Below are 24592 nucleotides of genomic sequence, written 5' to 3'. Positions count from 1 at the left end.
GCTACGGTATGGGGGAGTGATGGACTGTATTGCTGGGAGATGGTGGAGGGATTGATGGGCTGTAATGCTGGGGGATGGGGAGGTGATGAAATGTATTGCTGGGGGATGGGGGGTAATGGACTCTATTGCTGGGGGATGGGGGGGGTGATAGACCGTATTGCTTGGGGATGGGGGGGTGTTAGTCTGTGTTGCTGGGGGATGGGGGGGCGATGGACTGTATTGCTGGGGGATGGGGGACAGTGGACGGTTGCTGGGAGATGGGGATAATGGGCTGTATTGTTGGGTGATGGGGGGTGATGGACAGTATTATTAGGGGATGGGGGAGTGATGGGCTGTACTGCTGGGGATGGGGGACATATTGTAGGGGGATGGACATTATTGCTGGGGGGTGGGATGATGGACTGCATTGCTAGGGGATGGGGGTGATGGACTGTATTGCTGGGGGCTGAGGGGGTGATGAACTGTATTGCTAGGGGATGGGGGTGTGATGGACAGTATTATTAGGGATGGGGGGTGATGGGCTGTATTGCTGGGGTATGGGGGTGATGGACTATATTATTAGGGGATGGCGGTGATGGGCTGTATTGCTGGGGCTTGGGGGAGTGATGGACTGTACATCCCTATAGTTGTCATGATGTGGAGATACCGGCGTTGGACTGGGGTAAACACAGTAAGAAGTCTCACAACACCAGGTTAAAGTCCAACAAGCTTATGAGTTTACTATCAAATAAATTGGTTGGACTTTAACCTGGTGATGTGAGACTTCTTACTGACTGTACATCCCACCAGGAGGGTGCGCTCTGGCCGCTCAGTGCAGCCGCGGTTTTGGACAGCCGGGGGTGTGGGGGGGGTCTGGCAGCGAGAGGGATGAGTGTTGGATGGTGGCGGTGAGCAGGCCCTGCTCTTCGGTTAAGGTGGCTGGGCCACCCCCAGGCGGCTCGGTGTCGTTGTAAGGCCGCGGTTGGAGCGACCAGACTGCTGCTTAGGACGGGAAGCGGCTGTAAGTCCAGGCTGGGGCTCGATGTGGGTGAGTATCCCCGGGAACATTGATTGAACCCCCACAGACCATAAATATTAACTCCTTCAATCAAATAACTCCCTTTGTTTGTGAATATTCTGGAAGGTGACAGTTTCAGCAGAGGGTGGGTAGGGAAAGACTGTTTGGGCCTCCAGAATGTGTCTGATTGACTTTCTAAGGACGGTGCTATTTTATATTTATGGATTTTCCTCTCCAATCGAGGCAAATAATCACCATGATAGGCAACTGTTGTAAAAAAAATCATCTATTAGGGCATTTAGTTGCTTTTGCTCCATCTTTGTGCTGGTTGAATCATTGCTTCTTGTTGCTTATGTTGAATTACTGAGCAGCGAAAGTCTCCCCCCACATACAATAAGTCGAGTACAAATGGAAATAGATCCACTTCTTTTCTTTCTCCCATTTTAGTTTCATTCCACTTCAAAGATAACAAATAGCAAACGCATCTGCAATGAGAGCCTGATGACTAATCTGCCACTAAGTTAAGCAAACAACGTGTCCAAGTCTTTATTTTGAAGTATCAAACACCTCACTGCGGACCACAGAGCCTTGCCACAGTATAGGTGTCGAGGAGGAAGGCTCCTGGGGAACCCACTTAGTCTGAATCAGACAGAACAACCTTGGTGACTTGCGTTTGTCCCTCGATGAACTTCTGATTAAATATCTGTGACATCAGCAAGATTGTTTATTTTCATCTTCATAACTTTACTCCTGCCTCAGCTTATCTGTGTAAGCCTTATGCTTGCCTTTATTGCCTCTCCTATTGACTAATGCACTTCTGTCATACTTCTCACATTCTACATCCCATAAATTTGAGATAGTCTGAAACTCAACTGTCCCTGTCCTTACTCGCACCAGGTCCTGTTTACCCACTTAAAATTCTCCTCCTTGTTTTCAAATCCTATCCCCATGGCTTCCCCCCTACCTTTCTCTAGGATCTCCCCCACCCCACAACACGGAGATGTCTATGCTCCTCTAATCTCTGACCTCTTGAATTATCTTGATTTTATTTGTCCCATCATTGATGGTTGTACCTTCAGCTGCCAAGACCCTACCTAATCTCTAGAATTGTCTCCCTAAGCCTCTTCACCTCTCTCTCGTTAAGAAGCTCCTTAAAATCTACTTCTTTGAGCTGGTTTCTGATGATCTGCCCAAATAGTACCTTGTTTGCCTTAACTTGAATCCCCTCATTTAATTTGTGCCCCCTTGTCCAACTTAATTTGAAGTAATGTTCTTGATTTACCTTTTCTGTTCCATCTGTCATCTCATACATCATGAGAGGATCAATTCTCAGCATTTTTCAGGCTGAAACACTGAAGTTTCTTCAGTGAGTCACTCAATTCGGACATTTGGCTTGTGAACCCATGTTTGCTATTCTATTCTTTACCAATTCTGGTGTTTGAGTGCTTTTCCAGGCTGAATATGATGGTTAAGATACTGTCTGACCAGAACACTGCATAGTGTGATGACTTCCATTGACTCGTGTTTTACTGCTTTTCCTATACTGTTCAACATTTTATTACCTTTATTGATTGCAGCTCTGTAGCGTTTTCAACATAGTGTTTTTTTTATTGCAGCCCTTGCATTAGTTGGAAATCTTGAGTTCAAATCCCAAGCCTCTTTCAGCTTCATTCTGAGCTATTATGATCATCATAAAGTTGCCTGCGTTACCTTATCCTTTCTTGTTATTTGCCATCCTGTGCTTCTGAATATGTTTCTCACGTTCTTCAGATCCTAAAAGCAAAAGAGGTCATCCATTCAGTCTCCAAACATGACACTTGCTGCGTTTAGAGTGAATGTTTTTCTGAGATCTGTAACAATATTGTTCATAGATAAATATTAGTTGTTTTAAGTTGAAACAGTTTGAGATTCAGTCATACTGCAAGAGAAAGTATAAATAGACATCAGAAAAGCTTTCAAGTCATTGGGCTCCGTATTTGGATTTTCCATTTAGTTGCTTTGATGTAATTTTCGCACTAGATTTTTTTGAGTTTATGTCAGCAGCCCCTCCTACAGCTCATGTTCTAAATGATCAGAAGTGCAGCTCTTCCTGTTCCATATCTATTTAGATGATGTTTGATCTAAGAATTCTCTTAGAGAGCCCTTACTCCATTCATAATTCCTGGAATGTATCATCTGAATTATCTTTCTTGACAGTAAATTTGACAAGCAATCCACTGAATTCAGACAGTGGCTTCAAACCAACAGTTGGATAAATGAACATGTGCATAGTTTCCACAGTGAGATATATTTCCATACAATGCTTGATTTTATAAAACTAAAAAGTTGACTTTTTCACTCATGGTAACCATTTTTTTCTAAACCTCAGACTAAGCTAATTGTTATTGGACTGCCCTGGAACTTTAAAAATCATTTAACATTTGTTGCAGATATGTTATCTGCCTTACAGCCCATGCACTTCTCTTTATGGACCTCAGAATTAAGCCTGTGGGATGAATCTCTGCTAACAAGCTGTCAGTTGCGAAGTGTTTCCATCTGATCAAGGTCCTTGCCCCTTTGCAGAAAGGATTCAGAAATAGCTGTCAAGCAAAGTAGTAACCCCAAGTTGAAGGGCTAGTCTTTGTGTGAATAGAAAGCCTTCATGATTCTATTTTACTCCCCTTTTCATGCTGTTAGATTTGACAGAGGTATTCAAAATCATGGGAAGTCTGGACAGAGTAGATAGGGAGACATGGTTTCCACTAATGAGCAGATCGAAAACAAGAGGACACAAAGTTAAAATAATCAGTAAAAGAAGCAATAGAAAAATAAGAAAAAGCTTTTCATACAGTGATTGGTTTAGGGTCTGGAATACACTGCCAGCGTGAGTGGTGGAGGCAGGTTCAATTAAAGCATTCAAAAGGGAATTGGACTGTTATTTGAAAAGAAACAATGTGGAGGCCTATGGGGAGAAGACAGGAGAATGGAACTATGTCAGTTGCTCACTTGGAGAGCTGGTACAAGCAAGATGGGTCAGATGGTTTCCCCCTGTGTTGTAATGATTCTGAAATTCATTTGAATAGAACTACACCATAAGCAGATGGAGATTGCATTCCTATGTTGAGCATTGGAGCCATCGATAACGATACCCTGAGATATTTAGGATTGCACACTATGGACTTCCTTGAGCTGAAGCCCAACCTGGGCTAAAGCTCTTGAAAAATTGGGCATTTCTCAATGAGAAGAGAACATGCACTCCAAATTGGACAAATGGAACTTCTATAGATATAGATTTCCAAGGAGTAGAGACCTTTGATTCTGCACGATTTGTTACAGAGCCACTGAGTACAACTACGTGACAGAAGAATTGAAATGGAGGTGGACACTCACATAACTCCTGGTGGTTAGCACAGAACACCATTAGCAAAAGATGTATGGAGACAGGCCATTATATGTAAATATAGGTGGATCATCTTGTCAGAAAAGCTGATAGATTTTACTGTATTATAAGTTGTCTTTATTAACTTTACATGTTTAGTGTAAGTGTTCTTATGATCGTGCCATTAATACTGCGCTTTCAATTGTCAGGTTTAATCATTGGAGACGGTCAAAGGATTTAGAATCAAAATGTCGATAATGGGCTTAAAGAAGAAACAACCGAAAACCTTCAAAGTTAAGGTTATTACCATGGATGCAGAGATGGAATTCAGCTGTGAGGTAGGAGATAAAGTTTGTTTTTGTCTTGCCTGTTTAATGCCTCATCTGACAACTGTCACTTCTGACAATGCAGCTCTCCTTGGTATTGCATTGACGTATAGCCCCAGCTTTTCTGCTCAGATCTCTGGAATGGAGCTTAAACCAACATTTTGTGATGTGGTTGAGAATATTACTAACCTACTTAAATGACGTTTTGTAATTGTAGGAAAAGGCTCATGGAAAGTTCGCTAAGGAAACTCACTGGTCTAACATGCAAAAAGCAGAAAGGAATTATGTTTAAGCAGAATTCCTTATCTCAAGCTTGCACGATTAATGATCCAGTGTAAAATCAATGGTCACAGTTCCAGAAAACTTGGGATCTACTTTTCTTCATTTGTTTGCTAATGCTAGGCTTAAAAAGTAAGTATACTGTACTAAGCAGAATGGGGGAGAATATTTTTTCTGATGACGATTCCGAACCTTAGATGTAACTTTATTAAGTGAAAACACAGATGAAATGATAGAAATGTGCAGCTAAGAGAATTTTTAAAATGTTTAACTTCTGACAATGCATTGTATCCAAAGTGTTAACTTTTTTGCCTCTTTCTAGATATGCTGTGTATTCCAGTGTTTTCTGGGTTTGCCTCCTTGCACAGCAACTGTGTCTGTAGTTTAAAAATAACTCATTGGCTGTAAAGCACTTGGGGCATTCTGAGGATGTTAAGGGCGCAATACAAATGCAAGATCTTTTTTACTTCAACTTGGTCTTTTGTACTTCACGTATGGAAAGGACAAAAAGATGTCCTACAGTTCAGTTCATAGGCACCAGCCACTATTGAAGAGCATTAGGAAACAAACAGTTTTCCTATTAAACTGAGGGGGAGCATTTTGCTAATCACTGTGGATACACAGTGACCTGAAATGTCTATATCTCTGTTTCGCAGCACTTTTTTGTGAGAATGTTGATTCAGCTCCACTCCTGAGATTTGAACACAAAATCTGGGTCTATACTTCAGTGCACTGCTAAGGAGTACTCCTTTGTCAGAAGTGATAATGAGTCTCTTCTAAGAGTCAAGTACAGATCCTACAGGCACTTCTTACCTAGTGTATCAGATGGTCAGATTTATTTACGATCAATTGTGCATTTCTTAGTGTCCATCTTAAAACGGCTTCAGATGATTAAACTGATCTTTTCAATTTTTCAGAATATACCTGCAACAGTATGTAACAATGGTTCTTCTTAAACATGTTTAAATTCAGGACTATTATTCTGAACACCCTTCCAAAGTAAAATAATAGCATGATTCTTTTAGAATACATTTTTTTCCTCCAGGTTTCCTTTGACTTTTTGTTCAAATCCTACATTAGAGAGTTTCAGATTCCTAACTGTTTATAATACAGTGACAAAAAACAGTTTGCACTAACTTTACCACGTATCTATGTCAAAAGAAGCTAGGCATGGTGATCTGAATTGTAGTTATCTATTTTCAATTTCTCCTGAAGTGTTAGATTTTTCAGAAATCTTCTGCATTTATATATATAAATGTCTTGTCCTATCAAAATTCAGCCAGTTACTATATTGTTAGCCCTTCTTCTCCAAGCTTTTTTTACTTTTATTCCCTTAAATTTGGAGGTGATGTGATTCATGCTGAGATATGCTTTTGCAGTACTGACAGCTCTTATTAATATGCTAATGATTATCGAGGCATTTCAGGGACCACAGCTGACCTTGTCCTGCCTTATCAAACACCTAAACCTTATACTTTCTGGTAGGGAAATTGAGTACAATTGGTTACTGGATAGTGGGCATCTCAACTTGGTAATGAATAGTAGTATCAGCTTGGTTATTGGGTAGTTTGGTTAGGTCTTCCTGCTCCTCCTCTTCCTTTTGTACCCAGGGACATAGAATCATGGAATCGTACAGTCCAGAAGGAGGCCATTTGGCCCATCGAGTTTGCACCGACCACCCAGCTGTATCCCTGTTACCCCATGCATTCACTCTAGCTAGTCTCCCTGATACTTAAGGGCAATTTAACATGGCCAATCAACCTAACCCGCGCATCTTTGGACTGTGGAAGGAAACCAGAGCACCCGGAGGAAACCCACGTAGGCACAAGGAGAATGTTGCAAACTCCACACAGACAATGACCCCAGCTGGGAATCGAACCTGGGTCCCTGGCACTGAGACAGCAGTGCTAACCAATGTGCCACTGTGTCACCCATGGAGGTTGTTTGTGATTTCACTCTGGGTGCTATCAACTATGTTAAGTCTGAATGAGGGTTGACTAAGTGATCTTCCCAATTGTTAAAAATCTTGTACTATATATAAATCAGTATTCCTGTCTACTGAGCTATAGGGGCTGCCAACCACTTCACCTTTACTAGCCCAAGATTAGTTGATCAGACTAAGACATGCATGTCTTATTTAATATCAAAAGTAAGATCATTATTACAAATTTGTATTTTAAATTCTTTTGTTTTTCATTTTCTAGGTGAAATGGAAAGGGAAGGATCTGTTTGACTTGGTGTGCCGAACAATTGGACTGCGTGAAACTTGGTTCTTTGGGCTACGATATATTGTAAAAGATACATATGCTTGGCTGAAAATGGAGAAAAGGGTATGAGGATTTAATTTGGTTTTGAAATTTGCAATTTGCAGAAATCAAGAGATATGTTTCTTGTTAAATCTGAAAATGCCTTTTGATTAAGAGTTGTAATTTTAAATCTCAAGTAGTGAACAATATATCAGTGAGTTCCATAGATTTTGTGTTTTAAGAAAGTATTGTTTTAAGATAAAGCTTATTTTCTTTTTTAATGGAGGGTTGAATTCAGTGTGAGCAGAATTATTTATACAGATGAATAGGTATGTAAAATCACTGTTCAGTCTTGAATTGTTTTAAAGAAAATTTTTAAAAATGGCTTATGTTTTTTAAAAGCTTTAGAACAGTTGATAATTTTGGACAGTGCCAGAAACTGTGACAAATGTGTGGCTTATAAACATCATCTTAACAATGAGTGGATTCCAACTATTTTTTATTGTAATATGGGCAGAATAACAGCTATTATAATCAGCTCCAATAGCTGTGTAGCTTGATTACTGGTGTCCATAATAACAATAGTTAGAAATCAGTTAGTAACAGCATTGTAAGTTTTAAACATCAATAATAAAATTCCAGTGGGAGAGATGCGAAACAGTACTAGAAATCAAAACATTGCTGAAAACACTCATTGAGATAGGGGAGGGAGAAGAAAGTAGGATTAGTGTTTCAGGGTAATGATCTCTTGTCAGAACCCAGTTACAAGCTGCCAATCTAGTTGGTTTATGCTTTTTAGAAACTTTAAGAACTGGTTAAATGAATCTTTCTTTAAAATTAAAAAGTGTTACTAGTTAAGTAAAAAGACTTACAAAAGGTTTTCCTCTGCTGAAATGGAAATGTTTCCAAACCCAATAATAGTGCCCAAGCCTGGATGAAGATACCACTCCAGCCACACACTGTACTATCACTGATTTACTGTCTTTGCAGTTGAAGCAGTGGTAGTGGAGAGGTGACTGCAGTGTAAATAAGGCAAGCATTGGAGCCTTGCTATGCCAAGATTCTAAGCTGGTGAGACGTACAGGCAGAATAATTTCTGTATGTGTTTTCCAGTGGCTAGGAAATAAATCGTAGGGCCAATGATTTGATGGTAAGTGAACTGGAGCTCTGTTTTCTCTATATACTTTTGGTAGAGAGCTTATTGTCTTAATGACCGGTTCCCAAAAAATAACAACCAAATTTAAGAGTACGGGTACTCACTCACCCTTTTTCTTATCCTTCCATGTGGTCCATGTGTTGTGTTCAGTGCTTTTCTGCAGGTGAACTAATTAAGAAAGAAACACAAAGTAAATGTGCATTAGTAGGTGAAACATTTGTGCTTGTTTTATTTTCCATTTACTGTTAGGAAAGTAGTGGATGTTGCAAGTTAGATAAAACCATTGAATAAGGATGATTCATTTTTCTGAATAATGAAAACAATTATTACAACACTTAAAGTGCATCACTGATGGAGACGTCAGTCTATTTCTTGCATTTAAGCTCTAAATTAGCTAAGACATGTAAGGAATCTTACTAATCCAGAGCTGATTGTAAAACAGCCTTATTTGGTTTAAAAATTATTTAATTTTCTATCACAGTTAACTATAAAAGAAGTATTAGTGCTATTTCAATATTGGTGTAAGTTAATTCAACTCCATCACAGTACTGCTTTTCACACTTGAGGGTTTGCCATTTAATCAGCATTTATTATTTAAACAAAATATGTTCCAACAAGAACCATATTTTTTCTGCTTGTAAATGAAGTTTTCTCCTCTTCCTTAACACCTAACGCTACCACATAAAGATAGGCTGATGATATCCTATGACTTGATAGCCATCTGCTTGATTGCATATATTAGAATGAGTGATTGCCTATTTCACTCTTGTGTTTCCTCTTCCTGTGACAGAATACTTGATTGCATTTTTACACCTCCATTAGCTGGCGTAGATGCTATATGAAATTTACAGTATCTCCAACTGTGCTGAATTTTGGTCACAAGCTTAAATATTCTCAATATTGTGCAACAGTGTTGCTTTTGAAGAAAAAATAATTTTAATTCTTCGTATTAGTTAGACTTTGATATAAGTATTGATGGTAAGACTTTCTCTAAGTGAGTAAGAGGCATTTATTTAATGCTATATTTCTGTAAATAGGTGTTGGACCAAGAGGTTCCTAAGGAGGATCCAATCACATTTCATTTCCTGGCTAAGTTTTATCCTGAGAAAGTAGAAGAAGAGCTTGTCCAGGAAATCACGCAGCACCTTTTCTTCCTACAGGTCCGTGTCCACAAAAATTATTTTGTGTTTTTCTTCCACAGGTTTTGTTTTCAAAAGAGGTTTTAACAGAAAAGGACTGGTTTGTTTTTGACTTATGTACCTGCAATGTTTTTGAAAAGTCCTTATCAATGACCTGAAAGCTGTAAGGTGATGTATAGGTATCTGTGGCACTAGAGCACCTCCAAATTTGATTGGATTTTACTGTTAAACATCTGGTTGCTGGACTGCACGTGTTAGCAGAGTTTCCCACAGACCTTGTATTGCTGAAACTTCAGCCAATACAAAGACTCACAAAAGCCAGTGTCCCAGTTTAAAGACATCTTTTATTTGACCAGTGATCGCAGGGAGAGATTATTGATAAGTCATAGGCCTCTCTGGCCGAAGAGCAGTCTGACCTATCCAATAACTCTGACGTACAAAACTTAGGATAGATCAATTATTTCTCTTATCAAATTCTCCCGCCTTTCATTAGCTTTGAATCAACCATCTTCAGTACACATAAATCATTAATAACACCTGCCACATACTTTTGCTAATTGTATTTTACCCTCTGACATAATGGGATTTAATTGGTCTGTAAAATCCAGATGCTTCCTCTCCCTATTGCTGACTCAACTTCCTCTATTGTTTAGCAACTTCAGCCGCTGAGTTACAAAGATCAAAGTTAACATTCCCAGTTTTCACTACATCACTGCCCAAACCAGAAAAATGCATGTTCTCATGTCTGAGAAGGCAATGTCTTATCTGGGCAGTGAATTAATCCTATTTGTGAAGCTGCCTTGAGAACTCTGCTATTAGCAAATCTTATTAATAAGAACTTGCACATTCTGAATTTTCATTGTTTCCAAAGAATGTGGTTCTCTCTCTGTTTGTCCCGATACCATCACACCTTGCATCAACCTGCTCTTGGCGAAAATGCACAGTTAATACATTTAAAATTCCAAAATACATGTTTAAATCGCAATCATTTGTTTAGGTCTCTTATTGCATTCATGTGTAAACTGACCCCTTGTTAGCTTAAGTCTAATGTAGAATCATTTGATTCAATGCTAGTAGTTCTGTTAGTGTCTTAAATGCCTAAGAGTTTAAAATTTTCCCCAACCTGCTAGGATTTTTTCCCCAACAATATGTTTTTATGTCTTTTGAATCTAGAGGTGCAGTGTAAATACTGGTGAAACATAGAAAACTTTTCCACTACTGTACTAAAGATAAGTTGCATAACTTTGATATAAACTCAGATAAAAAAGGATCACGAGTAGGTATGCTGACTAGATTGTACAAGTGAGAAGCAGTCGAGCTCTGAGAAGTCAGCAGAGCAAGAAGGCGGCCGAGAGACTCCAGGAGTTTGATACTAAAGTTCAGTTTTGAATAGTGGCAACGATGTTACACCAAACTTTTCATGATATAGGTCTTTCTGGAATTGATTGTCCAAGTCAGTCACATATATAGGAAAAGTTATTAAATGGGCTGATTTGAGCTCAAAAATGCTGAACTTGAGGCACAATTGGAGACAAATTGCACTGTTCAGTAGGAAAAAGTGATTATCCAAAGAAGAGAGAATTAGGTAGGAATACAGTGGTAGTGGGAAACTCCCTCCAGAGACTAGACGGAGTTCTTTTGTGGTGTCACCAATAATCCAATAAAGGAACATAAGAGTTAATGCAGGAGTTTTTGGAGAGGACAGGAAATTAACTGAAAATTATTGTTCCTGTTGGAACCAATAATTTGGACGAAAATAAGTAATGAAAGATATTTGTTAGAAGCTGGATTAAGAAGCACAACCTCAAAGATAATTTTGTGTTTACTGCCACATATTAGCAAATTGAAGAACAATATTATTAGGAAGGTAAATGAATGGCTGTAGGCCTGATGTAGGAAGGAAGCGTTCAATTACCTGAGGTTTGGTTTAGCTGTACTTTCGATGAGATGCGTCAGACTGGAACAGAGCATGGGCCTCTGTCTCCACAATCTGGTTAGCTAGACCTGTGGTGAAAGGTTATATCAAGGGGAAGGGAGAGGACAAAAGTAGGCAGCTTAGAAGGCAGCGCATGTTTTAAATATAGATAAAGAGGCAGTTGAAAGGCTAAATATGTTTGAGTAGAATCAGATAATTAAAATAATGTCAAATCTGGAAAAACATAGCAAGGCAAATTTGTCTAATCAGGGTAACCCTAAAATAAAATGTCTTAATACAAAGTGGGAAACAAAATTGGGGGATTGGAGTAATTGCTTGAGGTAGAAAGTCATGATATAGTAGCAATTACTGAATCTGCCCTGATACCTGAATGCGAAACTTCCAGGAGGGACGGAAAAGGAACAGTGCAGAAGATTAGTGATATTAATTATAGAAATATTGTAATGATTTGAGTGGAAAAATGATTCAAATAAAATCCCTTTGAATTTAATTAAACATTTGATCACACTGTTGAAGTTTATCATAGACTTAACAATAGAAGGGAATGGAGACAAATTAAACTTTTTTTTAAAGTAGACGATTTGATAGACGAAAGGTGATATAGTAAAGGGAAGTTTTCAGAAGGGGTTTGATAAGGTCTGTCATAGGAGTTTTGTTGCCCAAGTTCAGACGGTGGCTGAAAAGGGGATGATGTACCAACATAGAGACAAAGTTTGTCAACAGACAGGAAGTAAAGAGTGAGAGTTACTGGCCATTGCTTGGACTAAAAATGGGTTGCTGATAGTGTACCCCACTGTCAGGGCCAAGTTTGCTTTTGTTCCCTTGTCAGTAGAAGGTTTCTTTGGATGCAGTATGTCAAATTTGTTGATGACAGAAAAGTGGAGTTTTGACGAACAGTGAGGCTCAATGATAAGATAATTCAAATAGATTTGTTAGAGTAGGCAGAGAGATGGGCAGCACAGTTGGTATGGTGGCACAGTGGTTAGCGCTGCTGCCTTATAGCACCAGAGACCCAAGTTCAATTCTGGGTCACTGTCTGTGTGGAGTTTGCACTTTCTCCCATGTCTGCGTTTGTTTCCTCTGGGTGCTCCAGTTTCCTCCCAAAGTCCAGTGATGTATGGGTTAGGTTGATTGGCCAGGGTAAATTGAACTAGTGTCGAGGGATTAGTTCGTGTAAATGTGCGGGGTTACGGGAATAGGGCCTGGATGGGATTGTGGTTGGTACAAACTTGATGGGCTGAATGGCCTCCTTCTGTACTGTGGGATTCTATTCTACGGTCTAGGTGGCAAATGCAATTAATGTACATTTGGGTAATTTGCAATAGGAGAAAAGACAGGAAATTGGCCACCATTTAATACAAAAATATAGATGTGGGTGACGAGACGAGCGCTATAAGGATCCAATCTATAATTTATTGATATGAATGCAGATAAGTTAAGCCATGTGTTTTGGTTTTTATAATTCGGTGTTTAGTAGTCAAGAGCAAAATGATAATGGTTAGAACACTTGCATTTTTGGACAGCGTATTTTAAAAATATTATGTTAAACCATGGAAATTGAACAGTGCAAAATGGTTAGCTGAGACACAGTACTTCTGAGGACAGACTTGTAATCCGAGAGTATTTTCACTGGAAAAGAGAAGGCTCAAAGCTAATTTAATTCATGTTTTTAAAATTATGAAGAGTTTTGTATAGGAAAAGGCTGTCTCCTGTATTTGCAAAATGGGGTCATCAATTTAAAATGGTCACCAAGTGATTGAGAAGCGAAGTAGTGATCAGGAAAGGGGTAGGAAGATAGGGAAAGAATGAGATAAGCAAAATGAAAGAGCTAAACATCGAGGATGGGTGTTTAAAAAAGGGGTAGGACAACAGAGAATAGTTGACCATTAACAACTAAGACAGCACGAGAGTGGGAGAAATGTTTCAATGTTTGAAAGTTTCCGGGCTTATAGGTAAAAGTTTATCCAGATCTGGAGACTTGAAACATTGTAGTCAGTATTTCACAGAAATCTAAAGAAAGGAGCAACTATCAGTTTGGATCAAATAAGTTATTTGGTCACTGCTTTAATATCAGCTAGCGTTGATTACAATAGAGGAAGGTACTGGAGAATGAAGGCTTTAATGGTTGGGAATAAAGCTCAAAGAACAGAATTGTGCATCTGCATTACCAATAGTTAATGACGCGGTGTGGTATTGTTCAGTCTATGTATGCAGGAAAAATTTGTTCATTTTCAGATCTGGTGTGCTAAGCTGTCTCGCACTTGGAGAGACAGTAGTAAGAAAAATAGAAGCAGGGAGTTATAGCTGGCAGGCAGCAGTAATATTGTTGGTAGCTGTAAGCAAGCTTTACCTCCATCTGTTGACCTGCAAACTATTAGCTGTGCTCAGGGAGAAGAAAGTAATTTAACTTGTGGGGGAAAATGGCAAATGAATAGGCCTCAAAATAAACGTGAAAAGTCAACGCATGAACAAGCATGCATTCCAAGTAAATCTTAATTTAAGTACCTCCAACTGGATTAAAATATCTCTAAGCAATTTAAGAGTAATATTTGTCTTAGATACTGATGTGTGTCAATTAAATATATGATGATTTTTTTTCCAGTTGTACTTGCAAACTAAGTCATCAGTTTGTGTGATTCCTCGCACTGAACAACTTATCCCATTATAATTTATGAACCATTTGGTTTAATGAATTTGATCAACTCTCAAAATTCAAAGCATTTATGAGATTGTCAGATACTTAAATTATGGATTCCTAATTTTGAGTTAATTATTGTTATTTTCCTGTAGGTTAAGAAGCAGATTTTGGATGAGGAGATTTACTGTTCCCCTGAGGCTTCAGTGTTGTTGGCATCCTATGCTGTTCAAGCTAAGGTTTGTGTGACATGATCAATTTGGAGGGCTCCATTTGGGATAGGAGAGTGTAATATAAAAACGTAAACTCTACATCAGCCATCATACTACTTTTGCTTTTCCTCAAAGGATTAAAATAGCATTTTTCTACATTAAAAGTGCTAAAGAAATAAGGTGCTACTGTTTCCTGTAGGAAACTTGCATCTGTATGGTCTTAAGCTAATATGTTTCCTTTATAGTTATGTCATTAAGCTATTTTAATGTTGGTTATGATGGGGATTTTTTGACTTGAAGGTGACTATCTTGATGAAGGTCCACCTAGTAGTCTGAAATTCTAAGTGCCAAACAGCCAGAAGTTTTTTTTAAGGGTGGGCTGGAGTGAGATGACATTGCCCTTTGTTGCACCCCCAAGCTCAAGGGCTTAACTTTTGTTGCACTCCCTTCTATTCATCTTTTCAGGCATCCTCAGCAAGTGCAAGGTAGATGTTTATACATCCTAACGAACATGCTTAATCCCCTTCCCATCTCTCCTTATTCAGACCTCTAGGTACAAAATTTCTTTCTCTCTGACATAGGACTGAATACCGAGTGGGCCTATGTTGAGCATGGGAAGTAGGAAGTTATCCATCGTCATTTTGTTCTTTTATGCCTGCTGGTTTGGTTACTGTTAAGATGCACTTTTTAAGCTGACCAATGGAGGTTATGGTTTTTAGCTGTGACTGGGGTATTTTAGACCAGGTTTGGGAACATAAATGGTGGAGTGGTACTGTTGTCTTGATTTGCGGCATTGTGATCTAACACAGCAACATTGTTGTTCGCTTTGTTTGAGTTTGTGTGTCTCCTATCGTCTGCACTTCACAGGAGTTGGGAAGGTTTGCATCATGGGTTTAAGATTTTTAGATATAGTTTTCTATCTTTTATGCTTTTGCTTAGGAGAGTTGTTTTGATGTCATCAAAAGCTTTCTGTGGGTTGTGCGGTGGACATTGTGAACATTCTGTTTATTTTTCCTGATGGGCAGATTTGTATAGCTGTGTAAGTGTTGCCTGAGGATTATTCACTGTCCTGTGGGCATAGCATCATTTCTTTAGCAGATTGGTAAATAGATGACGTAGTGATAAGGATTGATGGCTTTCTGATCTGGGTAGTGCCCTTGCGAAGGAATGGACAGAAACTGTCAACGTTTGATGTGGGCAGGACATGAGAGAAAAGCTTGAGTGCGCCGCAGCTCAGCGGAAGGACGGCTATTCCTGTGGTCACTTTGAACAGGATGAGGGGAGGGTTAATTCTTCCTCCAGAGAGCGGAGGAGTGTGCCTGGAGATAGAAAGATTGATTATTATGGTCTATGTCTTACAAAACCTAATATGGTGGGTTCATTTGACATTTCTGGCAGGGGAATGAGCTGAGATAAGGCAAGCAACTCCTGCAGACTGGATTTTATAGCAAGTTAGTGTTTTCCCACTAGGGAATGCTGAGTGAGTGTCAGGGCAGCATTTTAATTTTTTGAATTAGGCCTGATACAATGGATTTCCATTGCAGCGGGAGGAGAATGTGGGGGCAAAAGCTTGACTTAAAGTTGTAGATCTCCTTGTTGAGCCTTTAACACACCAATGTCCTGAAGGTGGTGGACATGTTTGTTTCATGTACCACATTGATGTTTTGCTGTATTTTTAGATGCATTAGTGGAGTTTATGAAGAAAAGGCCAGTAACAGGAAAAAACTCTCTTCTCTAGCTCCAGTATTCAATTAGGAGAATGAGACTAGACTTATGTTCTGCTCCATAATCCATGGTACAATGATCAATTGTAGAATCTTGATAAAAATGTGAGCAAGTGATCAGATTGATAACTATGAAATTTAGTTACAAGGTCTCTCATACTGTTGGTGCTAATGGATTGCACATCACTCATACTTCCTGATGACTCAGTTATTCAGTTCAGTGTTGGTGAACTAAATAGATCAGAGTGCCCAGATTCAGTTCTTGGTTAGTACTGAATTAACTGGGATACAAGTGGAGCTGTTGCAATAGGTTAGAGTGTTCTAGCTTAATGAGGTGATATAACACGGGTTCCTATTGCTGTTTTCAATTCAATATCTTAGAAACAAAGAAAATAGGAGCAGGAGTAGGCCATCCAGGCCTGCTTACTCATTCGGTATGATCCATGGCTGAGCATCCAACTCAGTAACCTTCCCCCATATCCTTTGGCCTCTTTCGTGCAAGAGTTATATCCAGTTCTTGAAAACATTCAATGTTAGGAGGGTGTCTGTGTGAACATCAACTGAAGGTACAATTGGGTTTGGCTATTGGTGTAAAATACTCTGCCACGTCTCACTGTTTTGGCTAAGAACGTAAGAAATAAGAGTATCTGCAGGTCATACAGCTCATTGAGTAAAATCATGGCTGAACTTTCACATCAGTTCCACTTTCCCACTCTGCTTCCACATTCCTTAATGCCCAAAAACATTCAACATTAGTCTTGAATATACTTATCAACTGAGCATCTACAGCACTTTGAAACATTCAAAGTCTTAGAATCCTAATTCCAGACATGAATCATCAGCTCTCTTATCCAGAGACTATGTTCCCTAATTCAAGATTCTCCAGCCTGGTGAAACAGCCTCTCAGCATTTACCCTGTCAAGCCCATTAGGAATTTTTGTGTTTAATTGAAATCTGCTCTCATCCTTGTAAATTCTAGAAAATATGGGCTTAGTCTTCGTAGTCTCTCTTAATTGGACGATCCTCTCATCCCAAGAATCAATCTAGCGAACTTTTCTGGCATCCCTCGCTAAGGCAAGCATATCCTTCCTGAAGTACGGAGGCCAAAATTGTAGACAGTACTCAAAATGTGGTCTCACTAATACTTTCTATAATTGTGGCAAGTTTCCAATCCCCTTGTAATAAAGTCTAATACAATATTTCTGTTCCCAATTCTTTTCCACATCTACATGTTAGTTTTTTGTGATTTACATGTCCACATCCTAAAACCATCTGAAAAGCAACATTAATCAGTCTCTCACTTTCGAAAAAGATGCTTTTCCATTCTTACTACTCAAATGAGTAATTTCACATTGCTCCACATACTCGGGTCAGCTTTTTTCTCGAGCTTCGCTAATTTATTTTATCTCTATACTTGTTATTGTGTCCACCTTAGAGCTTACTTTCCCACCCAGCTTTGAATCATCAACAAACTTGGACGTGTGACACTCAATCCTCTCATTCAAGTCATTGATACTGATTATAAATTACTGAGGCCTGAGCACTGAACCTTGCTAATAGTTACAGCCTGCCCAACTTGAAAATTATCCCTTTGCTCTATTTTCTGTCTTCTGTCCATTAACCAATCGTCAATCCATGCATGGATTGAGATAAATGATCCTCATGAGGATTGACGAATTCTGTGACACCCTGCTCGGGCCTTTACTGTTGCATTTTAGTGGCGCGAACTGTCCCGACTCTGAGTTTCTGTCAGAGCAAGGCCATTAAAGCATCTATCAGAGCCATGCTAAAGATGCTGTTAATCTGAGACAACGTTACCAACCGTGGGAGTTGGCGAAGCTAGGAGTGTGATCTTTGGAATTTTGTCTGTATTATGTTTATTAATTTATTAACATGTCTGACCAGATGATGAGTGAGTGTCAGATGCAGTGATTCTGTTCAACTAAATATTTGCAGTGAAAATGTGTGTTTTGGTTTATTTAGCAACACAGAGAGATGTGGTGAATACACTTCAGTTAGGTTATTTAAATTATGTGATCGATTTAATCTTGAGTGCCTGCACAATGCTGTTATGTCATGTTTTAGTTGAAGATGAGAATAATTAAGATTTATGTGGCTACATTACAGTGTGATGTTTGTTAACTAACATTGAACATATGACATGTCATTGTTACTTTATTGTGACTTCATTGACAATTTGTCTATTCTAATTGTGTTTTCTCTTTTACAGTATGGGGACTATGATCCTAATTTCCATAAACCTGGTTTCCTGGCTCAGGATGAGCTACTTCCTAAAAGAGTAAGTTCTGGAACGTTAATTGGAGCATCTTATTTTTGTTGTATACTGCTACATATTAATTTATTTTAAGTTAAATGCAGAACATTTGTTTACCCAGAACAGTCTCATGTCACAAGGCAATCGTAGAATCTTACAATGATACAGTGCTTTGTGTGTGTGTGCATGTGTTTGAGGTATCTAATTAATCTAGCTCTCTGTTCAAGTATTTATCCAAGTTTCTTTCAATGTTTTCCAGATCACAACAGCTCATGTGTAATAACATGTTTCCTCATGTTGCCTCCACTTGTCTGTTTTAAATTATTTTAGTAGTAGTTTACATAAGAACTAGGAGCAGGAGTAGGCCATCTGGCCCCTCGAGCGTGCTCTGCCATTCAGTAAGATCACGGCTGATCTTTTTGTAGACTCAGCTCCACTTACCCGCTCACTCACCATAACCCTTGATTCCTCATTGTTTGCTGGAGCTGAGAGAGAGAGAGAGACAGAGCTAAGATTTTACCTGTTAAAAACCTGTTTAAAATAAGTTTAAAGCACTTTACTCTTTGTAGAACTGTTTAAAGCATTTATTTATTGTATTTACTGCTTTAAGAATTCTGAGGGTGTGGTGAAAAGGCATTTGTGGACCAGCCTGCTTAATTATCAAGGGGCCACACGGTGAAGCCTTCCATTGTTTGCTGGAGCTGAGAGAGAGAGAGAGACAGAGCTAAGATTTTACCTGTTAAAAACCTGTTTAAAATAAGTTTTAAGCACTTTACTCTTTGTAGAACTGTTTAAAGCATTTATTTATTGTATTTACTGCTTTAAGAATTCTGAGGGTGTGGTGAAAAGGCATTTGTGGACCAGCCTGCTTTAAATCAGCGCCAGGTTTAAAAGGAGGCCTGGTGTAGACAGCGGGCAGCGTCTGAGCGGGCAGCGGAGTGAGGGGGAAGCAGAGTGAGTTAATAGGGCTTAATATCAAAAAGGGCTTGGAGGAAAAAGGCCAGGTGAGTTTGTTTGAAAAAAAACAAGGAAAAAAATTTTTTCAAAACTACTACAGCAAGAAACAAAGAAAAAAAATTTTTTTCCCATAAAAAATTACAGTGAATAATGGAGGGGCATGTGATGTGTGGTTTGTGTATGATGTGGGAACTGGCAGACCCCAGGGTCCTTCCCAGTGACCATGTCTGCAGTAAGTGCAGGTTGCTGGAAGAGCTCCAGCTCAAGGTGGATGAGCTGGCCTCTGAGCTACAGACACTGAGGCTCATCAGGGGGAGAGAGGGTGCCCCTAGACTGGCTAAATCTAAGGGTCAGGGACAAAAGGGGGCTGCTGGGAGGAGGAGGAAGGGGGGTGAGGAGCGGAGGCCTCAGCCTCTTAATCTGCATAACAGGTTTGAGGTTCTTGCTTCCAGTCTGGAAGAGGACGAGGCAGGTGAGGTTGGTGAGCAAACTGCACACGGTACAGTGATGCAGCAGGACATAGGCAAAGAGAAGGGGAAAAGGAACGTAGTAGTGATTGGAGATAGTGGGGTGAAGAGTATTGACACTGTCCTTTGTCACAATGACAAAGTGCACAGAAGGGTGTGTTGTCTGCCTGGTGCTCGGGTACAGGATGTCGCAGCTGGGCTGCAGAGGAACCTGGAGTGGGAGGGTGAGAACCCGGTCGTTGTAGTACATGTGGGTGCCGGCGACGTAGGCAAAGTGCGGACTGAGGATCTGCGGAGGGAGTATGAGAAGCTGGGAATGGAATTAAAAAGTAGAACCGACAAGGTGGTCGTCTCTGGGCTACTGCCTGAACTGAGTGCAGACGGGCGTAGGGTTGACAGGATAAAGGAAGTGAATGGGTGGCTCAGGGATTGGTGTGGGAGGAATGGGTTCGAATTTATGGGGCATTGGCATCAGTATTGGGGTAGGTGGGACTTGTTCGGGCGGGATGGGGTTGGTCTGAATCGTGCTGGGACCAGAGTGTTGGCGAATCGAGTAAAGAGGACTGTAGACAGGGCTTTAAACTAATTGGGGGGGGGAGGGTGCGAGGGTAGGTGACGCTACAAGGTCTAAAGTTAAGGATAGGGTACAGGTAAGGGAAGAGGCCGAGGATGTCCCAATTGGTGGCGTTACGGCAAATAGGGTCCAGGTGAAGGCTGGGATGAAAGCGCTTTATCTGAATGCACGAAGCATTCGGAATAAAGTGGATGAGCTGGTGGCGCAGATCGACACAAATGGATACGATCTGGTGGCCATTACAGAGACGTGGCTGCAAGGTGACAGGGACTGGGAGATGAATGTACAGGGCTATCAAGTGTTTAGGAAGGATAGGCAGGAGGAAAGAGGGGGTGGCGTAGCTCTGCTGATTAAGGATAGTATCAAGGTGGTAGCAAGGGATGATATCGGAGCCAAAGAGCAGAACGTGGAATCGTTGTGGGTGGAGATTAGGAACAGCAAAGGGAGGAAGACGCTGGTGGGTGTCGTCTATAGGCCCCCGAATAATGATCTGGAGGTGGGGCGGGCTGTTAACACGCAAATAAGTGCGGCGTGCAGGAATGGGACGGCAGTAGTTATGGGAGATTTCAATCTGCATATTGATTGGTCGACCCATGTTGGACGAGGTGGGCTCGAGGAGGAGTTCTTGGAATGCTGCCGGGATAATTTCCTTGAACAGTGTGTGTTGGAGCCGACGAGGGAGCAAGCTATCTTGGATCTGGTGCTATGTAATGAGGCGGGTAGAATTAGGGACCTTGCGGTGAAGGATCCTCTTGGAGAGAGTGATCATTGTATGGTGGAGTTTCTGGTGCAGATGGAGGAGGAGAAAGTGGGTTCCCGGACGTGCGTCCTTTGTTTGAATAGAGGGGAGTATGGTAGGATGAGAGAAGAATTGGCGAATGTGGACTGGGGGAATGTGTTGGAAGGTAGGTCTGCTGAGGAGCAGTGGAGGATCTTTAAGGAGATCTTTCTTGGTGCTCAGCAGAAATTTATTCCGATGGTTAAAAAGGACAGTAGGAAGAGAGGTAATAAGCCGTGGATAACGAAGGAGGTGAAGGAAAGTGTTAAATTAAAAGCGGAGGAATTTAGAGTAGCTAAGAGCAGTGGGCGAGAAGAGGATTGGGAAAGGTTTAAATGTCAACAAAGATTGACAAAGAAGTTGATAAAGGAGGGTAGGAGAAGCTATGAGGCTGGGCTAGCACTTAATATAAAAAAGGATAGCAAGAGTTTTTATAAATATATAAAAAGGAAGAGGCTGGCTAGGGTGAACGTTGGTCCTTTAGAGGATGAGAAAGGGGAGCTAGTGGTAGGGGATGGGGATATGGCGAAGGTCTTGAATAACTTTTTTGTTTCTGTCTTCACGGAGGAGGACGTGAATAATTTGCCGGGTGTTAGCGATGGAAAGGTGGTAGGAATGGAGGGTCTTAATGACATTACTGTTACTAGAGAGGTGGTGCTCGACAGACTGGAGGGGCTGATTGTGGACAAGTCCCCAGGACCGGATGGAATGCATCCGAGGGTTCTGAAAGAAATGGCGGAGGTGATAGTGGATGCCTTGGTGGTTATTTTCCAGACGTCGCTGGATTCTGGGGAAGTGCCGGAAGATTGGAAAACGGCTAATGTTACGCCGTTGTTTAAGAAGGGTGCCAGGCAAAAGGCGGGGAATTATAGGCCAGTTAGTTTAACGTCTGTGGTAGGTAAAATGTTAGAATCCATCATTAAGCAGGAAATTGCGAGGCATCTTGAAGGGAATTGCTTGATAGGGCGGACGCAACACGGTTTCATTAAAGGGAAGTCGTGTCTGACAAATTTACTGGAGTTCTATGAGGATGTGTCTAGGGCAGTGGATAGAGGAGAGCCGGTGGATGTGGTCTTTCTGGATTTTCAGAAGGCGTTTGACAAGGTACCTCACAAGAGGTTATTGCAGAAGGTCAGGGGACATGGAGTTGGGGGTAGGGTGTTAGCGTGGATAGAGGATTGGTTGTCAAATAGGAGGCAGAGAGTGGGGGTCAATGGGTGCTATTCGGATTGGCGGATGGTGAGTAGTGGGGTGCCCCAGGGGTCGGTGCTGGGGCCTCAGCTATTTACCATTTATATAGATGATCTGGAGGAGGGAACCGAGTGCAGGGTGTCGAAATTTGCTGATGACACCAAGATTGGGGGAACGGCAAATTGTGCGGAGGGTGTGGAGAGTCTGCAGAAGGATCTAGATAGGCTGGGCGAATGGGCCAGGAAATGGCAAATGGAATTTAATGTTGGCAAGTGTGAGGTGGTCCACTTTGGTAGGAAGAATGGTAGGAAGGACTATTACTTACGTGGCGAAAAACTGCAGCAGGCGACGGTGCAGAGGGACCTCGGGGTCCTTGTGCATGAGTCGCAAAAACCCAGCTTGCAGGTGCAGCAGGTGGTCAGGAAGGCGAATGGGATGCTGGCCTTCATAGCGAGGGGGATTGAATATAAAAGTAGGGAGGTCTTGCTGCAGCTGTATAGGGCATTGGTGAGGCCGCAGCTGGAGTACTGTGTGCAGTTTTGGGCGCCGCACCTGCGCAAGGATATTTTGGCCCTGGAGGGAGTGCAGAGGAGGTTTACTAGGCTGATACCGGAGTTGAGGGGATTGAGCTATGAGGAGAGGCTGAATAAACTAGGCTTGTACTCGTTAGAGTTTAGAAGAATGAGGGGAGATCTCATTGAGACGTATATGATGATGAATGGGATGGATAGGATAGAGGTGGAGAGACTCTTCCCGCTCAAAAAAGACAGTAGGACTAGGGGGCACAGCCTCAAGATAAAGGGGAGGCGGTTTAGAACGGAGTTGAGGAGGAACTTCTTCACTCAAAGGGTGGTGAATCTCTGGAATTCTCTGCCCGTTGAAGTGGTGGAGGCTGCCTCGCTAAATATTTTTAAGAAGCGGGTTGATGGGTTTTTGATAAGAGAAGGGATTAAGGGTTATGGGGAGAGGGCGGGAAAGTGGAACTGAGCCACGACAGATCAGCCATGATCTTATTGAATGGCGGGGCAGGCTCGAAGGGCTAGATGGCCTACTCCTGCTCCTATTTCTTATGTTCTTATGTTTACTGTTCAAAAATTTATCTATCCTTGCCTTAAAAACATTCAATGAGGTAGCCTCAACTGCTTCACTGGGCAGGGAATTCCAGATTTACAACCCTTTGTGTGAAAAAGTTCCTCCTCAACCCAGTTCCAAATCTGCTTCCCCTTATTTTGAGGCTATGCCCTCTAGTTCTAGCTTCACCCACTAGTGTAAACAACTGCCCTGTTTCTATCTTATCTATTCCCTTCATAATCTTGTATGTTTCTATAACATCTCCCCTCATTCTTCTGAATTCCAACGAGTATAGCCCCAGTCTACTCAGTCTCTCCTTGTAAGTCAACCCTCTCAAATCCAGAATCAAGCTCGTGAATCTCCCCTGCACCCCCTCCAGTGCCAGTATATCCTTTCTTAAGTAAGGAGATCAAAACTGTTCACAGTACTCCAGTTGAGGCCTCACCAGCACCTTATACAGGCGCAACATTACCTTGCTGTTTTTAAACTCCATCCCTGTAGCAATGAAGGACAAAATTCCATTTGCCTTCTTAGTTACCTGCTGCACCTGCAAATCAACTCCTTAAGATTCCTGCACAAGGACACCCAGATCCCTCTGCACAACAGCATGCTGCAATTTTTTGCCATTTAAATAATAATCCATTTTGCTGTTATTCCCTACCAAAATGGATGACCTCCCATTTACCAACATTGTACTCCCCAGACTCTTGCCCACTCACTTAGACTATCTATATCCCTTGGCAGACTTTCTGCGTCCTCTGCACAATTTTGACACACCACTTGGTCCCCAACTCCAAATCATCTATGTAAATCGTAAACAATTGCAATCCCAACACTGAACCCTGAGGCATACCACTAGTCACTGATCACCAACTAGAAAAACACCTATTTAACCCCACTCTTTGCTTTTACGTATTTCATAAAATTCCACTGAAAGGTTGTTACAGAACCTTGAATATCAGGTAACACAAGGCAAACTAGGAGGTTCACCAGACGTTGATTTAAGGAGAGGAAGACTTGAACATTAGGGTATTACTGTAATAGACAGGAGATTGAATGCTGGGACCCATACAGTTTCCGACGAGCAATATTAATAGAAAGGCTCTGTCAGCATGTTTAGTGCGTTTAGCCTCGTCAAAGGAAAAGTAGGGTGGGGAGGAAGCTTTTGGACCATTATTCTTAAGACCCACTCTTTGAGGTAGCACTGCAGTTTGCAATTGGGCATCTTTGCCAGGATCACAAAAGTGGGCATCAGCAATTTACAGTATTTT

The 24592-nt window shown here is 41.0% G+C and overlaps 1 protein-coding gene across 5 annotated transcripts in view; it reads left to right on the top strand.

Annotated features, from left to right (window-relative positions):
• The first annotated feature begins 820 nt into the window (after positions 1 to 820).
• The window catches only part of nf2b (NF2, moesin-ezrin-radixin like (MERLIN) tumor suppressor b), a 58881-nt gene continuing 35109 nt past the window's right edge, over positions 821 to 24592 (top strand). For all 5 annotated transcript variants that reach the window (XM_080210880.1, XM_080210881.1, XM_080210878.1 and 2 more), the window contains exons 1-6: positions 821 to 1027; positions 4565 to 4693; positions 7165 to 7290; positions 9400 to 9522; positions 14228 to 14311; positions 18239 to 18307. In XM_080210880.1, the coding sequence (XP_080067006.1) occupies positions 4604 to 4693; positions 7165 to 7290; positions 9400 to 9522; positions 14228 to 14311; positions 18239 to 18307 (492 nt within the window). In that variant the 5' untranslated portion in view covers positions 821 to 1027; positions 4565 to 4603. The remainder of the gene's footprint in view (positions 1028 to 4564; positions 4694 to 7164; positions 7291 to 9399; positions 9523 to 14227; positions 14312 to 18238; positions 18308 to 24592) is intronic.

This window comes from Carcharhinus amblyrhynchos, chromosome 23, assembly GCF_965287045.1.
Source record: "Carcharhinus amblyrhynchos chromosome 23, sCarAmb.v2.hapA, whole genome shotgun sequence".
NCBI classification, from domain to species: Eukaryota; Metazoa; Chordata; class Chondrichthyes; order Carcharhiniformes; family Carcharhinidae; genus Carcharhinus; species Carcharhinus amblyrhynchos.
Note: the sequence above shows the minus strand (reverse complement) of the source record. Positions and strands in the feature narration are given on the sequence as shown.